The sequence below is a fragment of the Strongylocentrotus purpuratus genome, unplaced genomic scaffold, assembly GCF_000002235.5.
Source record: "Strongylocentrotus purpuratus isolate Spur 01 unplaced genomic scaffold, Spur_5.0 spur5_scaffold_17, whole genome shotgun sequence".
NCBI classification, from domain to species: Eukaryota; Metazoa; Echinodermata; class Echinoidea; order Camarodonta; family Strongylocentrotidae; genus Strongylocentrotus; species Strongylocentrotus purpuratus.
Window position 1 is genome coordinate 9,243,221 of NW_022145602.1, and position 24,947 is coordinate 9,268,167.

The 24,947-nt window shown below is 38.1% G+C and overlaps 1 protein-coding gene across 2 annotated transcripts; it reads right to left on the bottom strand.

Moving 5' to 3' along the window:
- Positions 1–5,548: 5,548 nt before the first annotated feature.
- Positions 5,549–24,230, bottom strand: LOC100892225 (calcium-activated chloride channel regulator 1). Of its 2 annotated transcripts, XM_030988641.1 has the most exons (16): positions 23,953–24,230; positions 23,142–23,268; positions 21,650–21,801; positions 20,826–20,939; positions 20,061–20,231; positions 19,343–19,520; positions 18,228–18,349; positions 17,419–17,575; positions 16,314–16,325; positions 14,800–15,077; positions 13,992–14,166; positions 13,136–13,320; positions 12,264–12,444; positions 11,398–11,514; positions 9,175–9,333; positions 5,549–8,516 (listed from the first exon to the last, which is right to left on the bottom strand). In XM_030988641.1, exons 1-16 carry the CDS (start codon positions 24,160–24,162, stop codon positions 8,257–8,259), a joined length of 2,598 nt encoding a protein of 865 aa, XP_030844501.1. In that variant the 5' UTR covers positions 24,163–24,230; the 3' UTR covers positions 5,549–8,256. The 2 variants fall into 2 exon arrangements, with proteins under 2 accessions (XP_030844501.1, XP_030844502.1); XM_030988642.1 differs by lacking the exon at positions 16,314–16,325 and having other exon boundaries at positions 23,953–24,229.
- Positions 24,231–24,947: the final 717 nt, after the last annotated feature.

Genomic DNA, 24,947 nt, shown 5'->3' on the forward strand with positions numbered 1-24,947 from the left:
ACCAAGGTTTGTCTGAACCTTGGTCTGAAACGCATCGAAACGTGTCGCATGACGCACATAAACCTAGTTTTGTTGACAAACCTCTTTGAGAGTTCGGGCCAAGGCGTCTGTACTGGTGCCAGAATGGTGTATACTCATATCATTTTGCACAGAGTTAGGCTTTAAACAAAAAAATGTAAGCACCTGGAGGGACCACAATACGATCAATAGCTGTCAAGAGCATAAATTCGTGGAGCAAGTGATATCACGACTCTCCTCAAAGTCGCGAGCAGTTCCAAAATTGTGACCATGTTCAACTTTTTCGCCGATTCGTTGTAATTTGAGGTGAACTCGCCTACACTCGTGATATACTCGCATTACTCATAACAAGCTCGCGCTGAACTCTTCATAACTCGTAGCAACTCGCCACCTTATGAAGAGTGCAGCGCGAGTTTGTTACGAGTAATGCGAGTATATTACGAGTGTAAGCTAGTTCACCTAGAGTAATAACGAATCAGTGAAAATGTTGAACATGTTCAAAATGTTTGCTGATTCGTTGTTACTCGAGGTGAACTTGCTTAACACTCGTAATATACTCGCATTACTCGTAATAAGCTCGCGCTGCACTCTTCATAACTCGTAGGAACTCACCACCTTATGAAGAGTGCAGTGGGAGCTTGTTACGAGTAATGCGAGTATATTACGAGTGTACGAGTTCACCTCAAGTTACAACGAATCCAAAATGTTGGAACTGCTCGCGACTTCAAGGAGAGTCGTGGAATCTTGTAAAGGGTTACGCCGAACTATACCGAGTTGTCGCAAGTTATCCCGAGTTACAAGAAGAGCTTTCGCGAGTTATTGCGAGTGCCTCTTTAAGGCAACTCACCACAACTCGCCTTAACTCGCTGATACAACTCGGCTAAGTGGGAGTCCTGCTTTATTTTCTTATGGGTTATTCAACTATTCAACAAAATTATGCCAATGGTTGACCTAAAAAATGTGACCTTACCCCACCCAACGAAGAAAAATGTCAAATTTTCAAATTTCGAGATCAAGAAAAAAAAAGTGTCCTCTAAACCCCCCCCCCCCCCCCCCTTGAAAAAATCCTGCGTACGCCCCTGATTTAATATATAGTCACGATGGAAAAATATCATATATCATTATCACAACTCAGAATTTCAAGGAAAGTTTAGAATTAATCGTAGAGCACTTGCATTGCAATTAACGTTAACATGGAGACGTTTAGTATCAGTCAAGTACCCAGCTTTCAATTGGCTCTTCGTCTTTACTTTGGTGGAGTCTTTAGCATCAAACTCGCTGTAAAACATTCAAACTTTCTTACATGTCATTTTTTTGAAGCACCAACGGAGAGCTTCCAAGCATATGCATCTTGCTTCAGCGTTGGTCAACAGGTAGATTACTGGCTGTAAGCATGCGCTGCTCCCTGATAAAATGTCGAGGCTATTTTTTATAGTAATATGAAATGGTATCACGTATGTGACGACGTAAGGTAGCCATCCAAAATAGAACGAACCTGTTAAAAGAAATACTGTAAGGAAACCTTTCAACCCTCTTTTGCGCGACCGATCAAAATTTACGTTGTCGTTCCGTACAACGCGAATTTGCGCATTTTCCGGCGTGTCACTGCGACGACGGTCTTCTGTAAAGTGATTGCGATTCTCCATGTTAACATTGTTGGCAAGGACACGGGGGTTCTCAGGAATGGCTACAACCTTATTGACTTGACATGCGATGATCAGCAGTTTTATATAGAATATTGTTGTAAAAAGCATTGACAGACAAACTGGGAAGATTTGCATAACAGTGTGAACGATTGAAGCCCACTTATTCTTTACTCCGTTTTCACTCGCTATGCAACGTTCAACCAAGAGTTTGATAAAAGGTGAATCTGGAATAGGCAAATATATTCCAGAGATTAGTAAAGTCACCAAGAATGTCAAGGCAACTGTGGTGTAGAATCGGGTTCTTGTTACAATCGTATAATAGCGCAAAGGCCTCGTGACGAGAAGATAAAGATTGAAACAGGTCCCACTGAGACAAGCCATTGCAGATATTACAGCCACCTGATGCACAAAGGGGAAAGTCATGCTTACGATAGTACAAATCTTCTCGTTGGAACTTCGATTCCAGATCATGTTCCATAGGTTCCAAGTGTTTCCTAAAATCATATCCGATACAGCAAGTATCTGGTAAAGAACTCGCATGTATTCTTGAAGCTCCTTTTGGCGTCTAATAACAAGCAGGACGATCGTGTTTAAAACAATAGTCATAATAGTTATTAGGATCCTACAGGCATCAGGCTCTATGAATTCGGGTGCCACAGTCCCACCTGTTGCCATTTCAACTGCCTGCTCTGGTTTATTTTTAATGTACCAGAAAAACGATGTAGGTGCCTGTCTCGATCAATACTACCAGTAAGGAATTCTAAAGGCTAGTCCGTCGATTTATTCAAAGAGAGCCGGTGGCTCCAAGCTGAAGTCGCTGGTAAAAACTACCACTCACGGCCGAGTTGGAGGAATGCAACTGAAGTTTACCATTCCGTTGACAGAAATATGGATTTGCGTTGATCTAAATCTAAGCAAGTGACATTTGGCGCATCGAATACGATTGTTTAAAGTGACCATGTACAAGTTTTACGTCTGTTTCAAATGTGGACTCAACATGATCTGAAGCTGCTGCCCTGAATTAACAACCTTAATAACAAATATAAGTTGGTGGACAGTGACTGACAACTTAATTTTAGTTTCACACAAAGAAGTAACCACCCATCAAATGCTAAATGGGCCACTGATGTGTAATTAGCTCTCTTCATTTAGGTCAAACAATGTGAAAGGCTTTCGAAGCAAACTTTCTCATGGGAGAACGACAATACATCTGTCACAAACTCACCATGTTTTGAGTTATGAAGAATCTGCGCTTTGTCCAGTTGTTAGTTCTGTGATTATGAGAGGCACGAATTATTCTGTCCACATTAATCATCTGTAAAACGTCATGCCCAGTGATTTGTGTAAAAATAAAAACATTTGACTACATGATGGATGATGTCTATTCAATTGAACACGGTCAGGAAATTTTAAAATTAGAACTAACAAACTTTGTTGTGTAGTACATAGGTCACATGATGAAAAGGTAGAACGTCATCGATCTGTTTCTTATTGAGTCCCTGGATTAATTCTATCCACTAAGGAAGAATGATAGATCTAAGCCATGAACGTCCGTTTTAAACGTCATATGACGCGTTTTACGCATTTTTTTTACAAACCTGGTTTGTAAAGAACAAAAGGAGGTTTAGCGAAACAAAAGGAGGTTTGAGCTCAAACCTTGCTTTGTGTATTCGGGCCAATAAGTCTGTTCAAAATGGATAATATTTTGTGCTCATAGCCGCTCCCAGAATTGTCCTGACACAAAATAAATGAACGTGAACCTTAGTCTTAGTGTGAGTCTGTGTATGGAGGTGTCGTGGACGAGTGGATATGCCACCGGACTGTGGATCACAAGGTCCGCGGTTCAAGTTCCGCGGCACTACTGTCCTTTGGCAAGACATTGATCTACATTTGCCACTCAGGTTTTCACCCAGGTTTCAAATGGGTATCCGGTAGGATGCAAAAGCTAATGTGTTTAGATTAGCAAGTGTGCGCTTGTAAAAATGACGCCTGGCTGTAGTGATATGCTTTGCTCAAAAATACCTGGAGGAACCACCGATATAATGAAAAGCTATCTTTAGCCTATTTTCATGGATTTACCTATATCACCGGATGGCCTCTTTACCTATAACTGGGAATTAGCAGGCCCTATCGGCTCCAAAGCCATTACGAATATAAAACTTAGGGTCTAAGCCTGTTCGGCTAAACATGTGCTGAATTCTGCTCCGAATCAAAATGTATTTAGATACGATGTAGGCCTACCTAACGCGAAAGGCGTAGTACACATTACTCATGTAATGAAAGATTAAAAACTAGTTAAAAAATAGATGTTAATTAAGTATATTAATGAGTAATAAAATCAAGATACTGGAAAAACAGCCAAGAAATTATGAAAGTAGGGAAAGTAGTTTAAAAATAGAAGTATACTAAGCATATCATGAATTCAAATAAGTTATAAAGATATTGGACAACTAGCCAAGAAATTGTGAAAGGAGGAAAACTAGTTAAAAAAAGAAATGTATTAAGTATATTATGAATTCAAATAAGTAATAAAAGGATACTTGAAAAATATCCATGTTGCTGGGAAAATACTCTAGAAATATAGAGAAAATATGACCCCAAAAATGTGGTACTGACTATTCCTGTGTTATTTTGTGTGGTACCTTCAGGAAATATAAACTTAGCACGGCCAGCCATTGACATTACCACAAGAGTCTAGTTATTACCTCAAGATTTCCTGTGTTATTGAATATTCCTGTGTTATTTTGTGTGGTAACATCAGGTACCACAGGAAATACAAAATACCACAGACAGCCTTTGACATTATACCACAGGAGTGTAGTGATATTGTACCTCAAGATTTCCTGTGGTACTGAATATTCCTGTGGTAGTTTGTGTGGTAACATCAGGTACCACAGGAAATACAAAGTACCACTGACAGCCAGCCGTTGACATTATACCACAGGAGTCTAGTTATTACATCAAGAGTTCCTGTGGTACTGAATATTCCTGTGTTTTTTGTGTGGTAACATCAGGTACCACAGGAAATACAAAGTACCACAGCCAGCCTTTGACATTATACCACAGGAGTCTAGTTATTACCTCAAGAGTTCCTGTGGTACTGAATATTCCTGTGTTTTTTGTGTGGTAACATCAGGTACCACAGGAAATACAAAGTACCACAGACAGCCTTTGACATTACACCACAGGAGTGTAGTGATATTACCTCAAGAGGCTGTAGTACTGAATATTCCTGTGGTATTCCGTGTGGTAACATCAGGTACCACAGGAAATACAAAGTACCACAGCCAGCCTTTGACATTATACCACAGGAGTCTAGTTATTACCTCAAGAGTTCCTGTGGTACTGAATATTCCTGTGTTTTTTTGTGTGGTAACATCAGGTACCACAGGAAATACAAAGTACCACAGACAGCCTTTGACATTACACCACAGGAGTGTAGTGATATTACCTCAAGAGGCTGTAGTACTGAATATTCCTGTGGTATTCCGTGTGGTAACATCAGGTACCACAGGAAATACAAAGTACCAGGGGCGTACGCAGGGGGGGGGGGGGGTTTGGGGGTTCAAACCCCCCCCCCCTTTGGTATTTTTATGTGTGTAAACCCCCCTAAAAAAAACCAAACCCCCCCCCTTTTGTTTTTGTTTTTGTTTTTTGTTTTTTTAATTATTAAAAAAAAAAAAAAAAAAAAAAAAAAAAATTATACCCACGGTTAACCTAAAAAAGGTGACCTTACCCCCCCCCCCAACGAAGAAAAATGTCAAATTTTGAAATTTGGAGACCAAAAAAAAAAAAAAGTGTCCGCTCGCCCCGGACTCATGCTACCCCTGAGCAAGAATGTCCACATAATTTGGAAACAATAATGGTAAGTAATGGACACTGAGCATGTGCTACTCTGAAATATTTATTTCAGCGATATATAACTTACTCAAAGAAATAAACTCTTTTGAAATACGAGGATTGAAAGCACCAACATGGAAAATGACATAGAAAATGCAGATAAATAAGACATAACATATTACACAATATACAAAAAGCCTGTACACTTGGCTTCAAAAATACACATACAAGATTGGCATTATTCCCTTTTGGAGGGTATGCTATGTTTGGCTATAATTGCAAGGAAAATCAACAGTGTCAACAAAAACATTTTGCATTGATAGCAGCACGTATTCATGAAAAGAAAATCTGATTATCATTGGTATTAAGATTTAAATTGGTGATATTAAAGGAGAGAAGGTGTAAAATGGTCGTGACTGTATTGACATCGACTCGCTATTTCGAAAACGTTTAATTTGCGAAAAAAGTGTACGAGCTATCAGCACTAAGGCATGCAGCTACAGGTTGTATATGTTCTCATGTTTTCTTATCAATAAATACTTTTACAAGAATGTATGATTATTCACGTCTGTAAACAGTGTGATAATTGTTCAGGTAAAGTATTATATTTCTTATTTCCATGTAAAGTTTGTTAGATACTACAATAATGAACATTGAAACAATCACTAACATTCTCGTTAGCTTAGCAAATTGGCAAGACAAACTAAATGCAACCTTGCTCGCTACATTCAAAGCAGTTATACAAATAATACACGATAATCTCAGTCATAATTTATGATAAAACAGTTCGAATCTGAACCTTTTTGTAGTTGGAATTTGTAACGTTTAGAGATCGGTAAAACTAGCATGAATAGAATTGTTTACCTGTCACGCAAGCGCTTAATATGAAAACTGTACAATGTACTGATATTTTAGAAATGAATTAAGATCATTTTTAAAAAATCCAAGTGATTTCACCATGATATATGGGAAGATTTCATCTGTCTAAATTCTAAAAAGTCTAAAAAGTCGAAAAGTTTTCCGAGGAGGCCCGGAACGTCTCAAGAACAACTGATCAGCTTAACTAAAGAGTTTTTCGATTTTACTCGGGCGGCACCCTTGACCTAGCCCCCTCCCCTCCCCCCCCCCCCCCGAAAAAATCACTGACAAAGACAGCTGCAAAGAAGTGATTTTTTTTTTACTGAGCACACCGTAAATAACAACCACCATGTAGTAAGTAATACAGAAAAGATGCCGACATTTAAAATAATTGAAAGATTTAGAGTAGCCCACATAATGCATGATAATCTTAATGATACAAATAGGTAGAGCAAAAGTACACTGTTGCTCCACACTTTAACGTACACAAATATTCGGTCACTTGTAAAAACATACGCTGCATGACAGTTTTTCATTTTTGACACAATAAAAATGAATAAATAATGGACTCGACAAAACGGTCCAAGTTACAAGTTATCATTCAATTTTGTAACTCCAAAAAACTTTATATAGTACCACACAATTAACTGTTACAAAATAATGTGACGAAGAGTATGAATTGGAAACAATCTAGCATGTGAACAGTCCCCTCGTTCTTTCAAAATGGATACAGAAACACAAAAAATGTTGTATTTTAGTCACATTCGTCACACATACATTTTTTGTGTAAGTACAATAATGCAGAAAGAGGTGTCAGATTATAAATAGAATATCACCAAAAGAGTCGATTAGCTTTTTGGCCTAGCGATATCACAATGATTGTCGACAATTAGCGCATCCTAGTATGATGTATGAAACATTCAGTTCCAAATGCATACGATTTAGTAAGTCCACGAGCTGCAGTGCCAGGAGTTTCTAGGACCAATACAATTTTGTTGTCCAGTGCCTAGAATTGCAGTCTGCGACGTATCACTCGAAACCATTTCCATACGTCCAGTCACCCAAACCAGTGTCATGGGCCTGTTCTCATCAGCTCGAGCTTGCCAAATAACCCGCAATTTTGTGACTCAATATATTATCCAGAAGCTCGAAATTGCGTCCTCACCAGACCGATACGCTCATCACAAACTAGCTCGAACGGTCGCAAATTAGCCCGCTATAAATAGCGGGAGATTTGGAAACAAGACCAAGATTTATCGGGAGATTTTCTCGACCAAATATCCCGCTAATTGTAAATATGGGCTGATGAAAACAGGCCTTTGTGATCTCTTCGTGTTGGTCCATTTCTGCTTAATATCAACCAAGTTCAAAGGCCAAGCTTGCAGTTTTCATCATCTTTATGCTGCCCTCAACGTTGTCATCCGCAGTCATTCAAAATCCATTTTCTACTGCAGAGCATAAATAATTTAGGATTATCTTCGCTGTTTCAACGTCTTTTCTTTGTATATCCAAATGGTTATATTAACTCCGTATCTCCATCTAATTTGATTCCAGCATGTTCATGTTCTAGACGTTCATATTTGCTGTATAATAAAGAAATTAATTATCTCAACTTGCACTACTGTCTGCTGCCATCAGAGTTGCATCACCGTACAGTTCACAGTACTTATTACCGCGGCTACCACAAGCAAATTACGTCATCAATTTTAAACAATAGAATAATGTCTATGACATTGAGATGGTCAAAGTCATTTGATCATATTATTGTATATGACATCATCAGAGAGTGTCAAATATTACTTGATCGTCTGGCATTACAGTGCAAGGGTAGACGTTATCTAGCCACTTCTGCCGGGTTGTTCGTTTTCTTTTAAAGGGAAAACACTCTTCCATGTCATACGGAAACTGGATGATGGCCGTTGCATGGGCTCTTTGATGGCGCACTTTTCCGCCTCCAAACATACACCAACCCGACGATGAGTATACATAAAAGAATGATGAACATGGACAGCGCGACGCCTGCGATGGCGCCCGGGGGCCAGCCCTTTTGTGCGGAAGCGGTCGGCGTCGACTGTAAAACGACGAGATTCGAGCGTTCGCCTTGATTGTTCGCCTCGTCGATGGCGACGATGCCGAAAATTAGGGTTGTTCCGACTGCAAAGTAGAAACAAAGTTGATACTTAATTTAGGAAAGAATGATTTTCCGCATCTTTGATCCCCCAATATGATTTTTATGATAAGAAAAGTCTACCAAGTTTATTAATTGATTTCTTTCAATTGTTTAAAAAACATATAAATCGAGAATACATAAAATTTACTTTACATCGTACTAAATATTGAAAGTATGTCATATATACTCAGACTTTGTGAAAGGAATTTTGAAATTATGCTACTTACAATTTGAATAAATCTTCAAAATAGAGATAAATATTTGGCATGTATTGTGGCAGTGAAAAAAAAAATTATGGAAACCCTTCATTCCTCATCCGTTCTCTCTCTCCCTCTCTCTCTCTCTCTCTCTCTCTCTCTCCATCTCTCTCTACGTCTCTCTCTCTCTCTCTTTCTCACTCTCCCTCTCTCTCTTTATATATATATATATATATATATATATATATATATATGTATGTATCTTTCTCTTTCCATCATTTTCCCTCTCTCTCTATATGTCTGTCTTCCATCTTAGTTCCATCATATATCTTAAATTTCATAGTTGTTTGCTCAAAGATTATTTTGCATTTTAATTCTTTCTCCCCATAGACAATTGACGCCAACATACACCTCCCACCCACCCTCATTACTATTTTCTCCTCACCTGTGTCATCTAATAATTTTATTGTAAACTTTTCCGCTGCTCCTGCTTTTCTGGGATGTGAGAAGTCGGTAATCCAGTTTTCAGGGACGATGTTACTCGACTGGAAGTCCTTGGTGATTTCTGTAAAGTTTGCTGAATAACGTATCTCGTATTTTGTAGCTGTCGGGAAAAAATGAAAAGGGATAACAGTTTTAAGTAGCATGTTTTCATATCTGATTTTAATTTTTATTGCAATATCAGGATTACTTATTTCGTAAGTATAAAATACACGTATTCTTTCTAAACGACCGGTCTGTATTTTGTTTAATGACGGTAAAAATGTTTTGTATTAGAAGGTCAAGATTTTCTTCCAAAGAAAATTAGTATTCAATCATTCTTGAGCAAGAACAAAACTATAGATTTGAACAAACTACATGTTGTGACATATCGGTAAAACAAACATTGTTACATCAGTTACACTTGTCTCCATTTACCAAGTACTACAACGATTTGTTTGCGTTTAATAGAAAGAACCCGCTCAACTTCATAAAAAACGTTTAAGCATCTCCTTCAAAGGTTTCAAAGATAGCCGTTCCCTTTTATATTTCGCAGAGAATATACAGTGTTTTGCATATAAAGTGACAAAATTAAAGATAGATTGCGTGTACCATCAAGGAAACCAAACAAAAAGGAATTTTTATTCAAAAGCACTTCATTGTTTAGAATAGAGCTTTGGAAGTCTTGCATGAATTGATATAAAATGAACAATTTGGGAATGGAAGCTCAGAGGCTAAATACAAGGAGATGGTGTATGAAGTAAAATTTATTGGTAAACATTATTATTGTCAAAATATTATAAAAAAGTTTATTTAACAAAATAAGACTGATGTCGAGATGTAGCATTAAACGAGTCGACGCATCTTGTAAAACCCTCGGGCACCAACTCGGGATAGATCGGAATAGATCGGCATATACTCGTAAAATATTCACTACCAATTTAAACATGTTCAGAACAATAGTGAGTAGGGCTTATCTTGCTTGCCACGAGTTTAGCCGAACTTTTCCGAACTATTTCCCGAGTTCTCTCTTAGTTGTGAAAACCTAAATGAGAATCACCCTCGGAATCCGATTCGACCAAATGTAATGGCCCAGTCACACAATGGAAACCGACACCAGGGGGGTGTTTCACAAAGATCCTAAGTTGAACTTATCTCTAAGTTGGACTTAAAAATTATGGAAAGCCATTAGCATCTTTGAAAATATTTTGTAAAAGTTATTTTGAAAGGCATAAAATGTTGATTCAAATCATTCATATTTTCTATCATCAAGGAGATTTCATGTTCTTGTTGTGGAATTTATAAAAAGTCTAAAATACTTGAATTTCTGCTTTTGAATATATTTCATTTTAAGGCTCCAATGGCTGTCCATAATATTTAAGTCCAACTTAGTGTTAAGTTCTACTTAGGATCTTTGTGAAACACCCCCCTGGGCCTTGTTTTATAAAAACCTATTATCAATAGCAAGTTACAATAACTGTTATAACCTACTGAGAGCATATTTATTCCCCCCCCCCCCAAAAAAAAAAAAAAAAAATGTCATTTGTTATTGATAACGATTTTCATCAAAAAGGGCCCAGACCGATCAAAATAATTACAGTACACCGAATCCCCAACAATCTGTCGGTTTGTAGCAGGTTTGTAGTCGGTTTGTAGTCGGTTTGTAGTTTGTGTGTAGTCTGTTTGTAGTATGTTTGTAGTCGGTTTGTAGTATGTTTGTAGTCTGTTGGTAGTCTGTTTGTAGTCTGTCTGTAGTATGTAGTCTATTTGTAGTCTGTTTGAAGTCTGTTTGTAGTCGGTTTGTAATCGGTTTACAGTCGATTTGTAGTCTATTTGTAGTCTTTTTAGAGTCGGTTTGTAGTAAATTTGTAGTACGTTTGTAGTTTGTTTGTAGTCTGATTGTAGTATGTTTGTAGTCTGTTTGTAATCTGTTTGTAGTCTGTTTGTAGTCGGTTTGTAGACTAATCTGTTTGGTAGTCGCTTTTTAGTCGGTTTGTAGTCTGTCTGTAGTCGGTTTGTAGTCTGTATGTAGTATGTTTGTAGTCTGTTTGTAGTATGTTTGTAGTCTGTTTGTAGTCGATTCGGGTTTGTTTGTAGTATGTTTGTAGTCGGTTTGTAGTCGATTTGAACCCGGTTTGTAGTCGGTTTGTATGAGTGACTAAGAAATAAAGAGGACTTAATTACTCACCAGAACCGGCTGCTAAATCATCCCCAGGTGCGCTAAATCGTAAAACCAAAGAGTCGTCGTGAACCCGTACAACACTCAAGTCGTGGATACGGCTGGGTGGGTAAAGATCTACAGAACCTGCAACAACAAAAAACAAATACTGAATGATCATTCAACATATTTTAAACAGGTTACAGTTTGTGTTTCTTTTCGTACGAGGAAAGTGGTAGCTTTAGTTTTACAATTACGCGTGTTGAACTAGACGTGGGATTTAAAATCTGCAAGCAGAAAGAACGCGTTAATCATAAACAGATCTGAATGAAAATACTAAATGTTTATGGGAAGATGGAAGAAAGTTAAATTCAAATGTGTAAAGAAAGGAATTATCAGGAAGGTGTTGGAGAAGAATAACCATTATGCCTTTATAATAATTGCTTCCAATTAATTTCTACTTTCTGTGTTTGCTTGTTCACGGTGTGCGTTTTTGTCGTTAAAGTGGGTAGTTTCATGCTTTAATATTTAGCTATCAGAAAAAGCTTTTGGCTTTCATAACTTACTTTAAAATGACTCATCTTCTTGTATATGTACTATAAACAACAGTTATTCTGAACCTCCAAACTACATGTTAAATGAGCACTCTGGAACATATTTAGATAAGTTTCCAACTAAAAAGAAGACAAATATACCAGGAAAATGAACATCAATGGCAGAGGTTTTCGGATACCCGTGGACTGGCGGGGGCTAGTTTTGGAAAAGGGGCACATTTCCTAACAAAATTCTAACATTGGTTTTCAATTGAGTTTCTAAAGGTGGCACGGTCGCCCCCCCCCCCCCCCCCCACCCTCCTCCCCCCATTCCCTCCTCTATCCAACGGTGCGCAAACGTACTGTTCCCGCAGTCTGTTGTGGTGCATTCGAAGCTACCGCCGGTGATCTCTCGCTGAAAATCGCCCGTGTATTCGGTGACTATGGTCCGTTCTTCTGAGGCAAAGGCGGGATTGGACGCGGCACCGTACCCCACCAGACCCCCTTTGGAAAGCTTTGTTTCGTGGGAGGCACTAACGCGAACCTGCAAAAAACGCAAGAGGGGTAGAAGAAAATTATTGTTAATGAAATTAATCATCATTGTTTAGCAAAGTCAAATTTGTCAATGATAAGTAACCACTAAAGCAACAAAACAAATATGATTAAAAAAATATCGTGAATACGGTAACATCCTAGAATGGGGTATACCAGACATGACTTAAAGCAATGTCACATCTTCATGTGATTGCAATATGTATTGTAAAGGAAAATGTATTGAGCATATAATAGAGTATGCAGTACAGAGAAATAGTTAAATACCATTGTGCACTCACTGTGAATTTTACGAATTAAAGAAATTAATCTTGGTGAAAATCACAAAAACTGAAAAGGACTGAGCAGAGAAATGGTGTAAGGAATTCACACACATGCCATGTATTCAACCGGCATTGTGTCCAAAAATTGTTTTAAATTATATTCGAATTTGGAATATGACAGCATTCTAAGAGCAACATTTCATTTTATTTTGCTACTATGAACCTCTTCCAGGAAGAAGTGAAAGTAATTAGAATACTAACTAGTACGTTTCCATCTTTATCATAAATAAACATTTCTTTGCAGAAATTTCACTGGCAAAGGAAAAGGGAGACACATGGTTACCGATTAGGCATTGTTTGCTATAAAGAGGGCGCAAGTAGCTATAACTAGTGCAGTGAGACTTTAAATAAATGTATTACCTCGACACCATGACGCCCCTTTCCGAGGAAACTCGTGAAATACGCCGAATATATCCCATCATCCTTTGTAATATCCGCTCCGATGCCGTCATCATGAGGCACTATGGTGACGGTGTTATTCTCTTGAGCATTTGTGTTCAGTCTCACTTGAGCCTGTACTCGCGCCTCCGTCACGGGTGTGTCACCTACGTAACGATAGTAATGTATAGATTAATAGCGATACAGTGATATTATTTAATGGTGAAAGGGTATTCCTCTCCGTTACGTAACGGGTGTTTCAACTATGTAACGATATTGTCATGGCATGACATGTTTTATTTCCCATATTTCTTTGTGCGTCGGAATTGTACACGGTCTTTTAACAGATATAATACATAATTGTCTACGTGATTATTATAGCATGGTACCATTTGATGGGCATCAAAAATTCTGATAGCATTATTGGTATTTGGGTGAAAACTCTTGTCACCTGACGTCACTAAATTAATAATTATTATGCAACGAATACAAAAGTATGAACACGTTTCTTGTGAAAGAAGACCAACATCGATGTATAATTACTTCGCGGGTAGCCTATCCGATATGCATCGGGCTTTATGGCAAGTATACTAATCGCGTTATGGAGACGGACACCGGCGCGTGTGACGCCAGCGCCGGTGTATACTTGCCATAATTTAGCCCACGCATATCGGATCGGCTCCTCGCGGGCGGAGGGGCAGTGTCGAAACCACCTCCAGCCAGCTTTGCTTAATGTTTGTGATTTTTAAAATTTAAAACCACCGTTTTAATAAAAGGATTACTAGAATACCAGGCAAGCTGATGTATTCGAAGCAGTTTCCCTTCCATATAAACCCACCTTGTTGCACAAAGACAAACAGGATCTGTCGATTGGGCGGGGTTACAGAAGGCACCGCCCACTGGGCGGTGGCTATTATGGGCGTGGTCCCTTCTTTGACTCGTGGTTGGATGACGATGTTGAAATCATCTTGGAACGAACCTTGGTTAGTCACGTTTAATGTCCATTCGCCGGCCTGTGAGGAACAGAATCAAAAGATATGTTTAGCGTTGGTGCTAACAAAATCTTTGAGTAATTCGTGAAAGATAGTGACATTCTTTTACTAGTTCTTGGCCTAAATGTTTTTGTTTTTTTAAATCTAAACGATCACTATTGTCACTGTTATTTATTTCATCGCCATATTTTAAATTCAATTTAGTTCTTAGTCAGAATATTCGATTTTTGTTCCCTACTTAGTTATCATCATCTGTTTAATAATTTAATTTTTCTTTTATTCTTCGTCTTTCTTTTTGTATTGATCTCTTTTTTTCTTCATTACCCTTTCCTTTCATCGTCCACCTCTCCTTGTTCCTCGCCATATATGTTATTCAAAATCAGATTTATTTCCATTTCCCTCATATTTAACCCACCAATAAAATGTTACAGTAATATTTTTTGTAGATTATTTTATTCAAAGTCCCTTAATTCTTCGGCATTTCATAGATAGATTAATCTTGTTACTGCAAATATAGATTGAAATTCCCCCTCCATTTAGTGTGCGTTTTTAATTTTCCTGCATTTTCTCCAGCTGTCTCCCCGAAGACGCCCTGTAGACTACTTGAAGACCCTCCACAGCCTTTCCTAAGAATGCTTCATAGACTATACTTACCACAACATCATCTGCGCCGAGATTGATCTTGATCTGCTTGTAACGAGGTTCCGTAGTGAAACGAGGAGGACGCAAATTCGAATTATGGAACGGCAGGCCGTCTGGCCGGACCAGCAGAAAGGACACATCGGCAGGCCTCAAGGTCCAGATGTACGCGATGGTAATCTTAAGACCACCGGTGAGGGCGTCGTCCAGGTGGAATTTGTTGGTGAAGGTTTCTCGTAGAGGGATGGAGACGAAGTCGGCGTCGATGACGGTGTCCGTGACCTGGGATTGACCTAAGCATGGGATAGGTTTCGCGATTTAGTCATGATTTAATCACTAATGATATCATACAATTGTACAAGAATATTGTCAGGGTGCATTTCTTAAACTATGAAAAAAGTACCCTTCTATTTCTATTCATGCTTTCTTCTGTGTTCGCCAGAACAACTTCTTTTTGCTTCATTCTGCATTGGCCGAAACAGTTTATAATGGAAATAAAGCATATGACATCATCTGTGTGACAAGAAGTATCCAATGATCTAATATGATATAAATCTCTACATATTGTAACAGCACTGAGTTGACACGAAATACTTTTGCTTTTTGCTTTGCATGGCTTTACACGGTTAAAAGACTAAAGTATTTTTGTATCGCAGTTCCATCTGAAATCCCAAGAGAAAGAAATTGTGAAGGAAAATAAAGGAAAAAGAGACGCTCCAAATGTTGTATTATTATAAATGTTTGTGTTAAATATGATTATTTTGCATGAAAGTATCACACACAGAATATATTGCTAGGGTAGCACTCATTACAATTGATTTTAATTAATGCATTAAATCAACAGACGATTTGAAAGTGCGTTTTTCTTTTCCTTTTTTTATTTAAAAAAAAAAAAATCGTTAGCTTAAGAAATTAAGGCCCCATTCAACATTATTAGTCAATTGATTCATATTAGAATAAAGAAAACCGCATAGTGTTTGTATTGCTTTATAACTATACACTGGTGGTCTTGTAGCCAAAAAATAACTATTCAATTACATATCTTGTTATTGTTGGTTGGATTAATTAATCCATACTTAGTAATTCATACAGCATTTTTTTGTTAATTCGTAAGTACGAGTACAATGCAAAATAGTGAGAAAACCAAAGCAAGGCATGCAGTGCTTTACAATGGAGTTGCTGGTTATGTATCCTGATGTGTTCATAAACAATTGTGATATTTAGTCTGCAAGTGATCAGAGATTATTTTTCTGAGTATACTACAGCTACAAATAAAAATGTGCGGTAAATCGTATGAAAAAACGCTCAAGGAGCAAAATTATATATTTCATGCGACTGCAAAATATTTTGTTAAGATTGAAAGAAAAGGAAAAATCAGAGTTAGCTTTAAAACAAGCTAGCAAGCACGTGTGAAAGTGCAAAAGTCGAACACTACTACTGGCTCGAAACAATTATGCTATGGAATTTTAAAACATTCTAATATAGCAACGATACTATGTGGCTAACAAGTAGTGTTGTGTTCAACTTACTCTTTCCTCCACCTACATGACAACAAGATGTGACGGAAAGGAGTGTTATTAAATTACTTTGATATGATTTTTATTTATTCATATATTTTTTTACATTATCGCTTTAAAATAATGATATAGTGAGCCCTCTAGAATTTAAGAAAATACCTGAAGTACATTAAGTTGTGGAATTATTTCATACTTATCTCAATATGTTAACAAGATTGTCTAGAATATGTACGTTTAATAGCTCATAGAATGTAATTTTCTTACAAAATAAATTATAGAAAGTAACACATATATTAGAATACCACTGAATAAAAATAATGTACCCAAATAAAAGGCAAAAAGTAAGAGTGACATTTTAGAAAAAATTATAAGAGCTTTATAATGGAAGTTAGAAGTTTTGCTGTGCGGTCGAGAGGAGAAAGGTGATGAAGAAGACTCGAGGAAAACGAGGTTATCATGGTTATTGGAGGACAGTGAAAACTATTTTTAAAAGGGGGTAGAGGGTATATTTCATTTTACATGTAGTTAACACTTCGATATCAGATATCATAGTTGTAGAAAAGGGAATGTTATGGAAGCTGCTTTAAAAAATAAGAAGCGATCTGTGAAATGTGATTTGTGTTCTTTGTAGAAACATTTTGTTAATGTGCTTTTTACATTCTTGTTCCTAGCTATGTCTCTCATGTGACAAATAAAGCAACTTCAACAAATTGAAAGTAACTATGTTTTGGATATTTCTGTAGTTGCATTGAACTTGCTAAAGTCCTCTCTCAATGCAAATGAATGGACATGCACTCTCTGGAGAGTCATATCCCTTCATTTGAAATTGATTACACTCTAAATTATACTGAAAACCACTCCAAATTATAGTGGAAACCACGCCACATTATAGTGGCATCCGCTACAAGGTAGGAGTTAAATAACTATTTTGAGAGTGGATTTGGGGGCTGGTTTCTCGAAACCCGTCATAAGTCTAAGTTCGTGTACATCCCGTAGAAACTCGAAGTGATCACTATTGTGAATCCCCGAAAATTAAGTGTAAATTCAAAAGTGTAAGGAATACCGATAATTCGAGTATCAAAGTGAGTATGCAATGAAAACAAAACTAATTGCTTACTCATTTGAGCGGCAGCCGCCTTGAAGAAAGACAAATAGATTTCGCTGGACTTGTCGGTGTGTGAGAAGGAATCTCCCCCGGTGTGCACAGCTAAAAGTTCCAGCTCTCCGTCTGCTTCCCCACCAACGGCTACCGTGTTGACGGTCAGGTTGTCAGTCTATGAGCGATACCGAAATCAGTGGGACAGTTTGTAAGGCATCATTAAATTCAATACGGGTCAGTTAAAGCCCCACTGCACTACGAATAACTATTGCGCCCTCTATATAGCAAACAATGCCAAGCGGCGACCGATGGTCCCCCATGGTCCCCTTTTTCTTATGTTAATTGAGAGCTGATTTGATGAGATAACCACCTATCAATGACCATGCGGAGAGGTCTAATCTCTCCCGGCCAAACTAGTGCAGATAGGCATTAAATACTAATTTTCTTAAAACAAAGGAATATTTTACCAAAGTATTACAAAATATAATCATAAAACAATTGTAAAACTGACGACATAACCACAAGATCTATAAGTTAAACAGTTGTAAAGACTTCTCGAAAGGCGATCGTGTCATTTGTACACAAGTTTTACAATTTATCAACAATTAAGCACTGAACGACATATGTTGGGGATATAAACCCTTAGAAAATGGCGGGAAAGGCCAGGCACTATTTACAAACAAAACAAAGTGTTGGTCCTAATTTCGTTACCCGTACGATCTTACGATGACGCATTTTGTCGAAAGGGTGCTGAGACAGAGTGTTATTTTAATAATAATATACAGCATCTTACATAATGTGCAGTACTGTACGGTTCTTGGTCTCACCTTTTGTAAGACATCTTGGATGTAAGGGTGAGAGTTCTGTTCCCCATCGGTGATCACAATGAGAGTACTTCCGGCTGGGTCACTCTCGTATTCACGGAGTTTTTGCACTGCCAATTCAACACCTGTTGAGGAAAAAGTGTTTTTTTAAAAATCAGAAATTATGATTTCACTAATAGCAGTATCATTTGCAAAGAGCATTCACCTGATCTTAATGACAGGTAACTGGGGGGGACTGAAATCCGGACGACTACCGCCGTGATAGCTACCCCCTGGACAACTTCATTTAGCAAATCATGCTGCGGCCAACTCCTCAGGAAAGAACTACCTATACTGGACAAGTACCCCCGGACATTTACCCGAATGATTTGAAATTTTTGACAAGGATTTTGCCTCTAGGAACATAATCATCAGCATCACAAGTACTTTAGACCACTAGCCCAAGGTAAATAATTACCTCAAGTGATTTACAATCTCGTAATATTGGTGGGGTCACTGTCGTATACGTGGGTGATATTTATAATAGCCTAGCTTTCTAAGCGGTAGTTTGTTCTTTTCGTGTGTGAGGGTGGGTTGTCAAAATATGTCCTGACAAGCTCTTTAAATAATCATTTCGCATTCGACTTTTGTACTATAATCACGATAGCAAGGTCTTTCAAAAAATCTACCTAAGATTATTCAAATAGCCTCGTATCATCACACTGGCATATTACTTGATTTTGAAAAAGTAGTTGAGATCGTGTTAATATCACTCGGCTCCCACGTAGCCGAGTTGGAGTCTCGAGTTGTGGCGAGCTGGCGCCATCTTATGGCAAGCCGTTTTATAATTAAAACATATTTCTTGATATCAAGAATTCAATCTGATATCACGTCGAAATCGAATTCTTGATATCAAGAATTACCATTGCTTTACAACGTAAAACTATTTCTTGATATCAATTAATAATAAAACGGCTTGCCAAAAGATCTCGCCAGCTCGCCACAACTCGAGGTTCCAACTCAGCTAAGTGGGAGCCCTGCTTTAGATGGCCTGCCAATGGTCATGAGAGCTGGCGCAAGCGGATGCGTCAGTCAAATGACGCCTCATGGTGAAACGAGTGCATGAGGGTGATCCGTACCTCTGCCGATGCTCGTTCTCCCGTCCGCTTTCTTCGGCAGGCTGTTCAACAGAGACCGTCGCGTGTCCTGCGAGTCGATCTCGACGATGTCGTGGCGCACGGTGGCGTACTCGCTGAAGGCGATGATGCCGAGACGTGACCCCATGGGGAGAACGTTCTCAATGATGTTCGCCGAAGCCTGCAAACGATCAGGAAGAAGAAATACAGAAAGGGCGAGGGTCAACGTTACTATCTAAGAGGCATTAGAAGTGTCGTGGTCTGGTGGATACGTCACATTGGAGTCCAGCCACGGCACTAATGTCCTTTGGCAAGGCACTAGTTACATCTTTGCCACTCTCCCCCCAGGTGTTAAAATGGGTAGGATGCAAATGTTAATGTGTTGGATTGGTATGTATGCGCTTGTAAAATGGAATGCTCCCCAGGGAGCGGAGCGTGTGCACTATTATGTGCGGATTTGCAATTGAATCCAAAGACCGGGGTAAGGATAATGATAATGTAAAGCACTCGGAAACATTTTGTTAAAGACCCTCTGCACTAGTTTACTAGGGATCAGACCTCCCTGCATGGTCACTGACAGATGGTTATCTCATCAAATTAGCTCTCAATTAACATGTTAAAAAGGAGATCATGGGGGACCAACGGTCACCGATTAGGCATTGTTTACTATAAAGAGGGCGCAAGTAGCTATACGTAGTACATGGGGACTTTAAATACCCACCTGTTGGAGGAGCACCAGTCGTTCTCCTTCCATACTGCCCGATATGTCGAGAACAAGGACAGTCGTAGTCTGCAGCTTCTGTCGTACTATGATGAACTCAGGGTCTGTGCTACGAACGGGTTTGGGATCGAGACTATCCGTGTCCTCAAAGTCAGGATGCGCACGCAGTACCTGTAAAGCGTTCATACGATTTTGAAAAGATTTGTGTTGTATTTGAAAATGAAGTATGCCCAACAACGATCTTTTCGGAATGTTACTAAGGAAAATCTTATTTGTCTATCGTAGTTAGGTTGATCAATAAGATCTATAAGATCAATGTATTACTTGCATAGTTTACCCAACAAATAGAATATAGGAATAGGGGCCACCGATATCGATAATTGATATTAAACCCGCACCACCAGCACCCAAACCTCAAAACGAATATTTTAAAGTAAATATTATTTCTCGTCATCAATGCTGACAATGTTCCTTATTTTTCAACGGCTGTTATAAAATATATACATCTAGCAATTGAAGCAAACAGTCTTTTTTGAAATTTACAACAAAATGTCCCAGACTGAAGAATTGCTTACAGGGATATCCAAACAATCTGCACCTCCTATATATTATCTAGAGATACTTAAAATAAGAACAGTTTCGTCGTTTTACAGTCAAAGCCTTCAAAACTTTTGCAGTGGACTAGAAAGTCGGTTTCCCGTAATTGAGATTGTTTTTGATATGCCTAAATGCTCAGGATAAAGTTGGTATGCTTAATATGCTAACCTCCCATGAACTTCGCTGCTGACACTTGTTGTTTTGTTCGTTAGGTGCCATAGGATTATGTGCGACTGTATCTGGTACACCGGGGCGAGTGGGATCATCGCAAAACTGCTCATTCTGTAAAGTATTTATAAAACGAAGAAGAAGAAGGATATTCAATCAAAATTTCAATTGAAACATTTTTATAGTAGACCTTATCTGAGTAAGGATTTGAAACAACGTTAATGATATCATATACATAATTATGATTATTAAATGTTCAAGAAACAGGGAGAAATGTATGTATTACAATATAGGGAAATATATATTTTTACAGCATAACCACAAGAGGATGCAATTGGATAACTGCTTATGAGTCTTGCGGTACACATTCAAAAAGAATAATTATATTGGGGAAAAACACTAACTAATACAGGTACTAAGACGTTTCATTGTACTTCTCTTTCTTGTATTCGTTGTTATTGTTAGGCTAGTTTTTTTTCTGGCTATGAAATAAGATGAAATTAATAATTTTGAATAAATGATTGAATAATTGCAAACAAAACAAAATATAACTAAATTTTAAAATAAATTAATAAACGTTTATTTTGAAATGGCCCTTGCTTTTGAAATATGCAAAACTAAACTACGGGTATTAGATTTCATTGAATTACATCATTGCATCAAATCTCTTTTTAGACAATTGTTCATTATGTTAATACATAGTACCGATTTCTTATAATAGTTCACTGAACAAAGCGCTCAATACGTTTGAAATTATACATGAAATTTTAAAGGGAAACACGTTCGAAATAATACAAAACATGAAGTTTTAAAGGGCAACTTACATTAGAAAGATATTGCTTATACATGATGGACGCACTGTACGTCTTCGCTTCCATATCGTCAATGAATACACACGTTGAGGAGTCGGGCAGTCCATCGCTGTTATAATCATCCACTCCGCATGGCTTACCAGTTCGGATATTCCGTATCTCACCTATAAAAGGAGAGAGAAAGAGAGAGAGAGAGAGAGAAATTAGATTATCATTAGTTATGTTGGATCTTTAAAACAAAGAATCTTCGACGTTCATTCTTGGGTCTCCTATTAGGATCGAGATGTGATTGCTATTAACTCAGGTGATGTTAATTGTTATTAACCGTACAATTTTCAGATTTTCAATACTATGTATTAATACTAGGCCTAAACGACTCCATTTCATATAACTCTATGTACCTTTTTAATTCATTGATTGATTATGCATGGAATATAAATGCGTTCTTATCCGTGCAAATAATTAATCACAGATGTTTAAAAAGAATAGCCTTTATCCACAGAATGACCAATGTTATATAACTGTTAGTGCCGTTATAATTATATATCTTCTGTGCAATGGAATAGCAATGAATTAAACTTTAAGAATACAATTTGTTGTATCTTCATTCCCAAGTACATATTGTTATCCACATGTTCCAACGTCGACATAAAAATATTGGAGTGACTGATGAAGTAATAAAGCTGGGAGATAACTTTGGTATACAGTTCATGCAGTCTATTTGCTGTTACCGTTTTTCAAATACTATGCCACACCTGATAATAATTTAAACAAACTCGACTCTGATTAACGCGGTATTTTAACGATGTGATAAGTGCGTGATAACGTGCTTGAGTGCTAAAATGCTTACGTCGACGCAACACATTGTCGTTTTTAAAGGGGTATGTGAGGCCTAGCTTTCAGAGTCATCTATACACAGAGTTGGGCCAACTTGCTTTCAGTTGGTCCCAACATGGCGTCTATTCTTTGGAGGTTTTGTGGGGTGTGTTTTGTTGCTCGCCAAACAAAACAGTATTGGTCATATTGTGCTCATCTCTAACCGGGCTGGGGACCCTTTCCTACTCAATGGCCGTTATAAGTACGCAACAAGAACCCCTCCCCCTCCCTAAGAAGAGGGCGTCTTGGTTCCATCAGCTCTAGCTCTTCTTTCCCTGTCCATTTAATTGTTGAAATTGTTCGTCTTTTATATTTTTGTTTTCTGAGAAATATTCGTTATTATATTCCACATACAAAGAATCTTGCGCTACGATTGGTGAAAAGTAAGTCACGTGATGAAACATAGTTCGTCCATCATTGATGGGAAAAGAAAAAAAATCGTTGCACTGTGTAGATAGTAGTATTTTGAATTTCCAGTCATATTATCTCAAGTTAATGTCTTAATGTCTTGGCCAATAGCACTCCATCGATTCTTGTCTGAACTTAATGATCGTAATTATGAGGGCATCATTGGCAAAGCCGACATTTTATTTTAGAAAAGAGACGAAGTTACCCGAAAAAAACTTACCAGGAATGGATCGGACGCATCTTGTTGCTTCAACGTTCCCGGTCTCAAGATCTTGATAGAAGCTGTCGTACCGGGGATACTCATCGAAGAGACCCCATCGAAAGTGGCCCCATTCGTGTACTATCACCTGTGAAAAATGATAAAAAGAGAGAGAGAGAGAGAAAGAGATGGGGAGAGAGAGAGAGAGAGAGGGAGAGAGAGAGAGGGGGGGGGGGGCAGGATATAAGAAATATTAAATTGTGAAATGCATGGCATATTCAAAGTTAAGCGTTTATAGATACACAAACAAATCAGGCCTCCATTCAGGAAAGAGCTTAAGGTCTGACCCCCCCCCCCCCCCGATTGGCGCAAAAGAAAGATGAAAAGTAGGACCCCAAAAAGATTATAAAGAGAATAATGGAAGTTGAAAAGGGGAACACAACAAAAAAAGAGCATGGTAGGACGCCCTCTCGCACCTTTCCCTAATCAGCAGCCTTATAATTCGTCCTTGTTTTCACGAAGTGACGGTAGTGAGGAAAATCGTAACGCAAAGTGAATGCAATTTGTTTTCACTACCGTCACTTCGTGAAAACAGCGACGAATTTTGCATTTCATTTTTAGAGAAGATCAGTCCCCCCCCCCCCCCCCCCCCCCCCCCTCCTCGCTAATGAAAGCCATTGACCCTGGAAGAAGCCGTGACATAACTTTCTTATCGTTTTGTCGGGCTTTCCACAACTTTAACCAATCCGTTTCATCTTTCATTTTGTTATGCTTTCATTAATTCGATAGAATCAGGATGATCAATCCTCTTAAAAACAATAATGGCACCCACCTTATTCGGAGTGCCATAGATATCATGAAGCGCGTCCAGTCCAACTTTCCTGTTGCTGATATAACCCGGGGTCAAGCTGATAAACCTCCCGGGTAAACCACACCCTGTAAACTTCTCTGTGTAAGGAAAGTTCTCATTGGCTGGTGCTATTCTGACGTCACTGGTAGAGTAGCGTTCCCACGTTGCCGTGGCAACATCTGTACCGTTCATCCAAGATGGCGGAAGGAGAATCCGGACGGTCTTAAAGTATGCGAGAGACCTACATGGTGAGAAGAAGGAAAAAAAAAAGAATTAAAAAATTGAATTAGGTCAACAAAAATGCAATTAATGGGTATTATATAGAGTAAAACCTGTCCGTAAAGACCACCCAAGGTAGACAAGAAAAGTGGTCTTTATAGGCAGGTGGTCTTTGTAGACACGTGCCTTTAGTACAGTACATGTTTCAATAGAAACCATTTTTAACAGAAACAAAAAAAAACGTGGCCGGTGTAGACAGGTGGTTACTAGAGCAGGTTTGACTGTAGTAATATAGCGCTCACATCTGTCATGACACTCCTGGCGATCCATAGCACGGTTCCTATTTTGAGGGAATTATTAAGGGTAGAACTAAATGGATGAACAATTATAGTTGATTACATTGAACAATAAATTAATCAATATAATTCAGCTCCACGAATTCATCATAATTTTACTTTAAAAAGCATATGCATTTTCATATTTTCTGTATCAGGTTTTCTTTGATAATAAGGTTGTTTTCTAAGATTGAATTTATTTGATGATTAGGTTTTCTCTTTCATTGCTGGATTTGTATCCACGACAAATTTGAAACTACGGGAAAACAATTAATCGACTATTGATTGTGTTTGCTTGTTTGTTTCTTTATTTGGTTGGTTGCTTGTAAACATGCAGTGCATTTGTTTAAATATATAACACTAACATTAAAAAATGATTAGTCGTGGGAGGTATTGAAATGCAGAGGGCGGGCTATCAAGTCA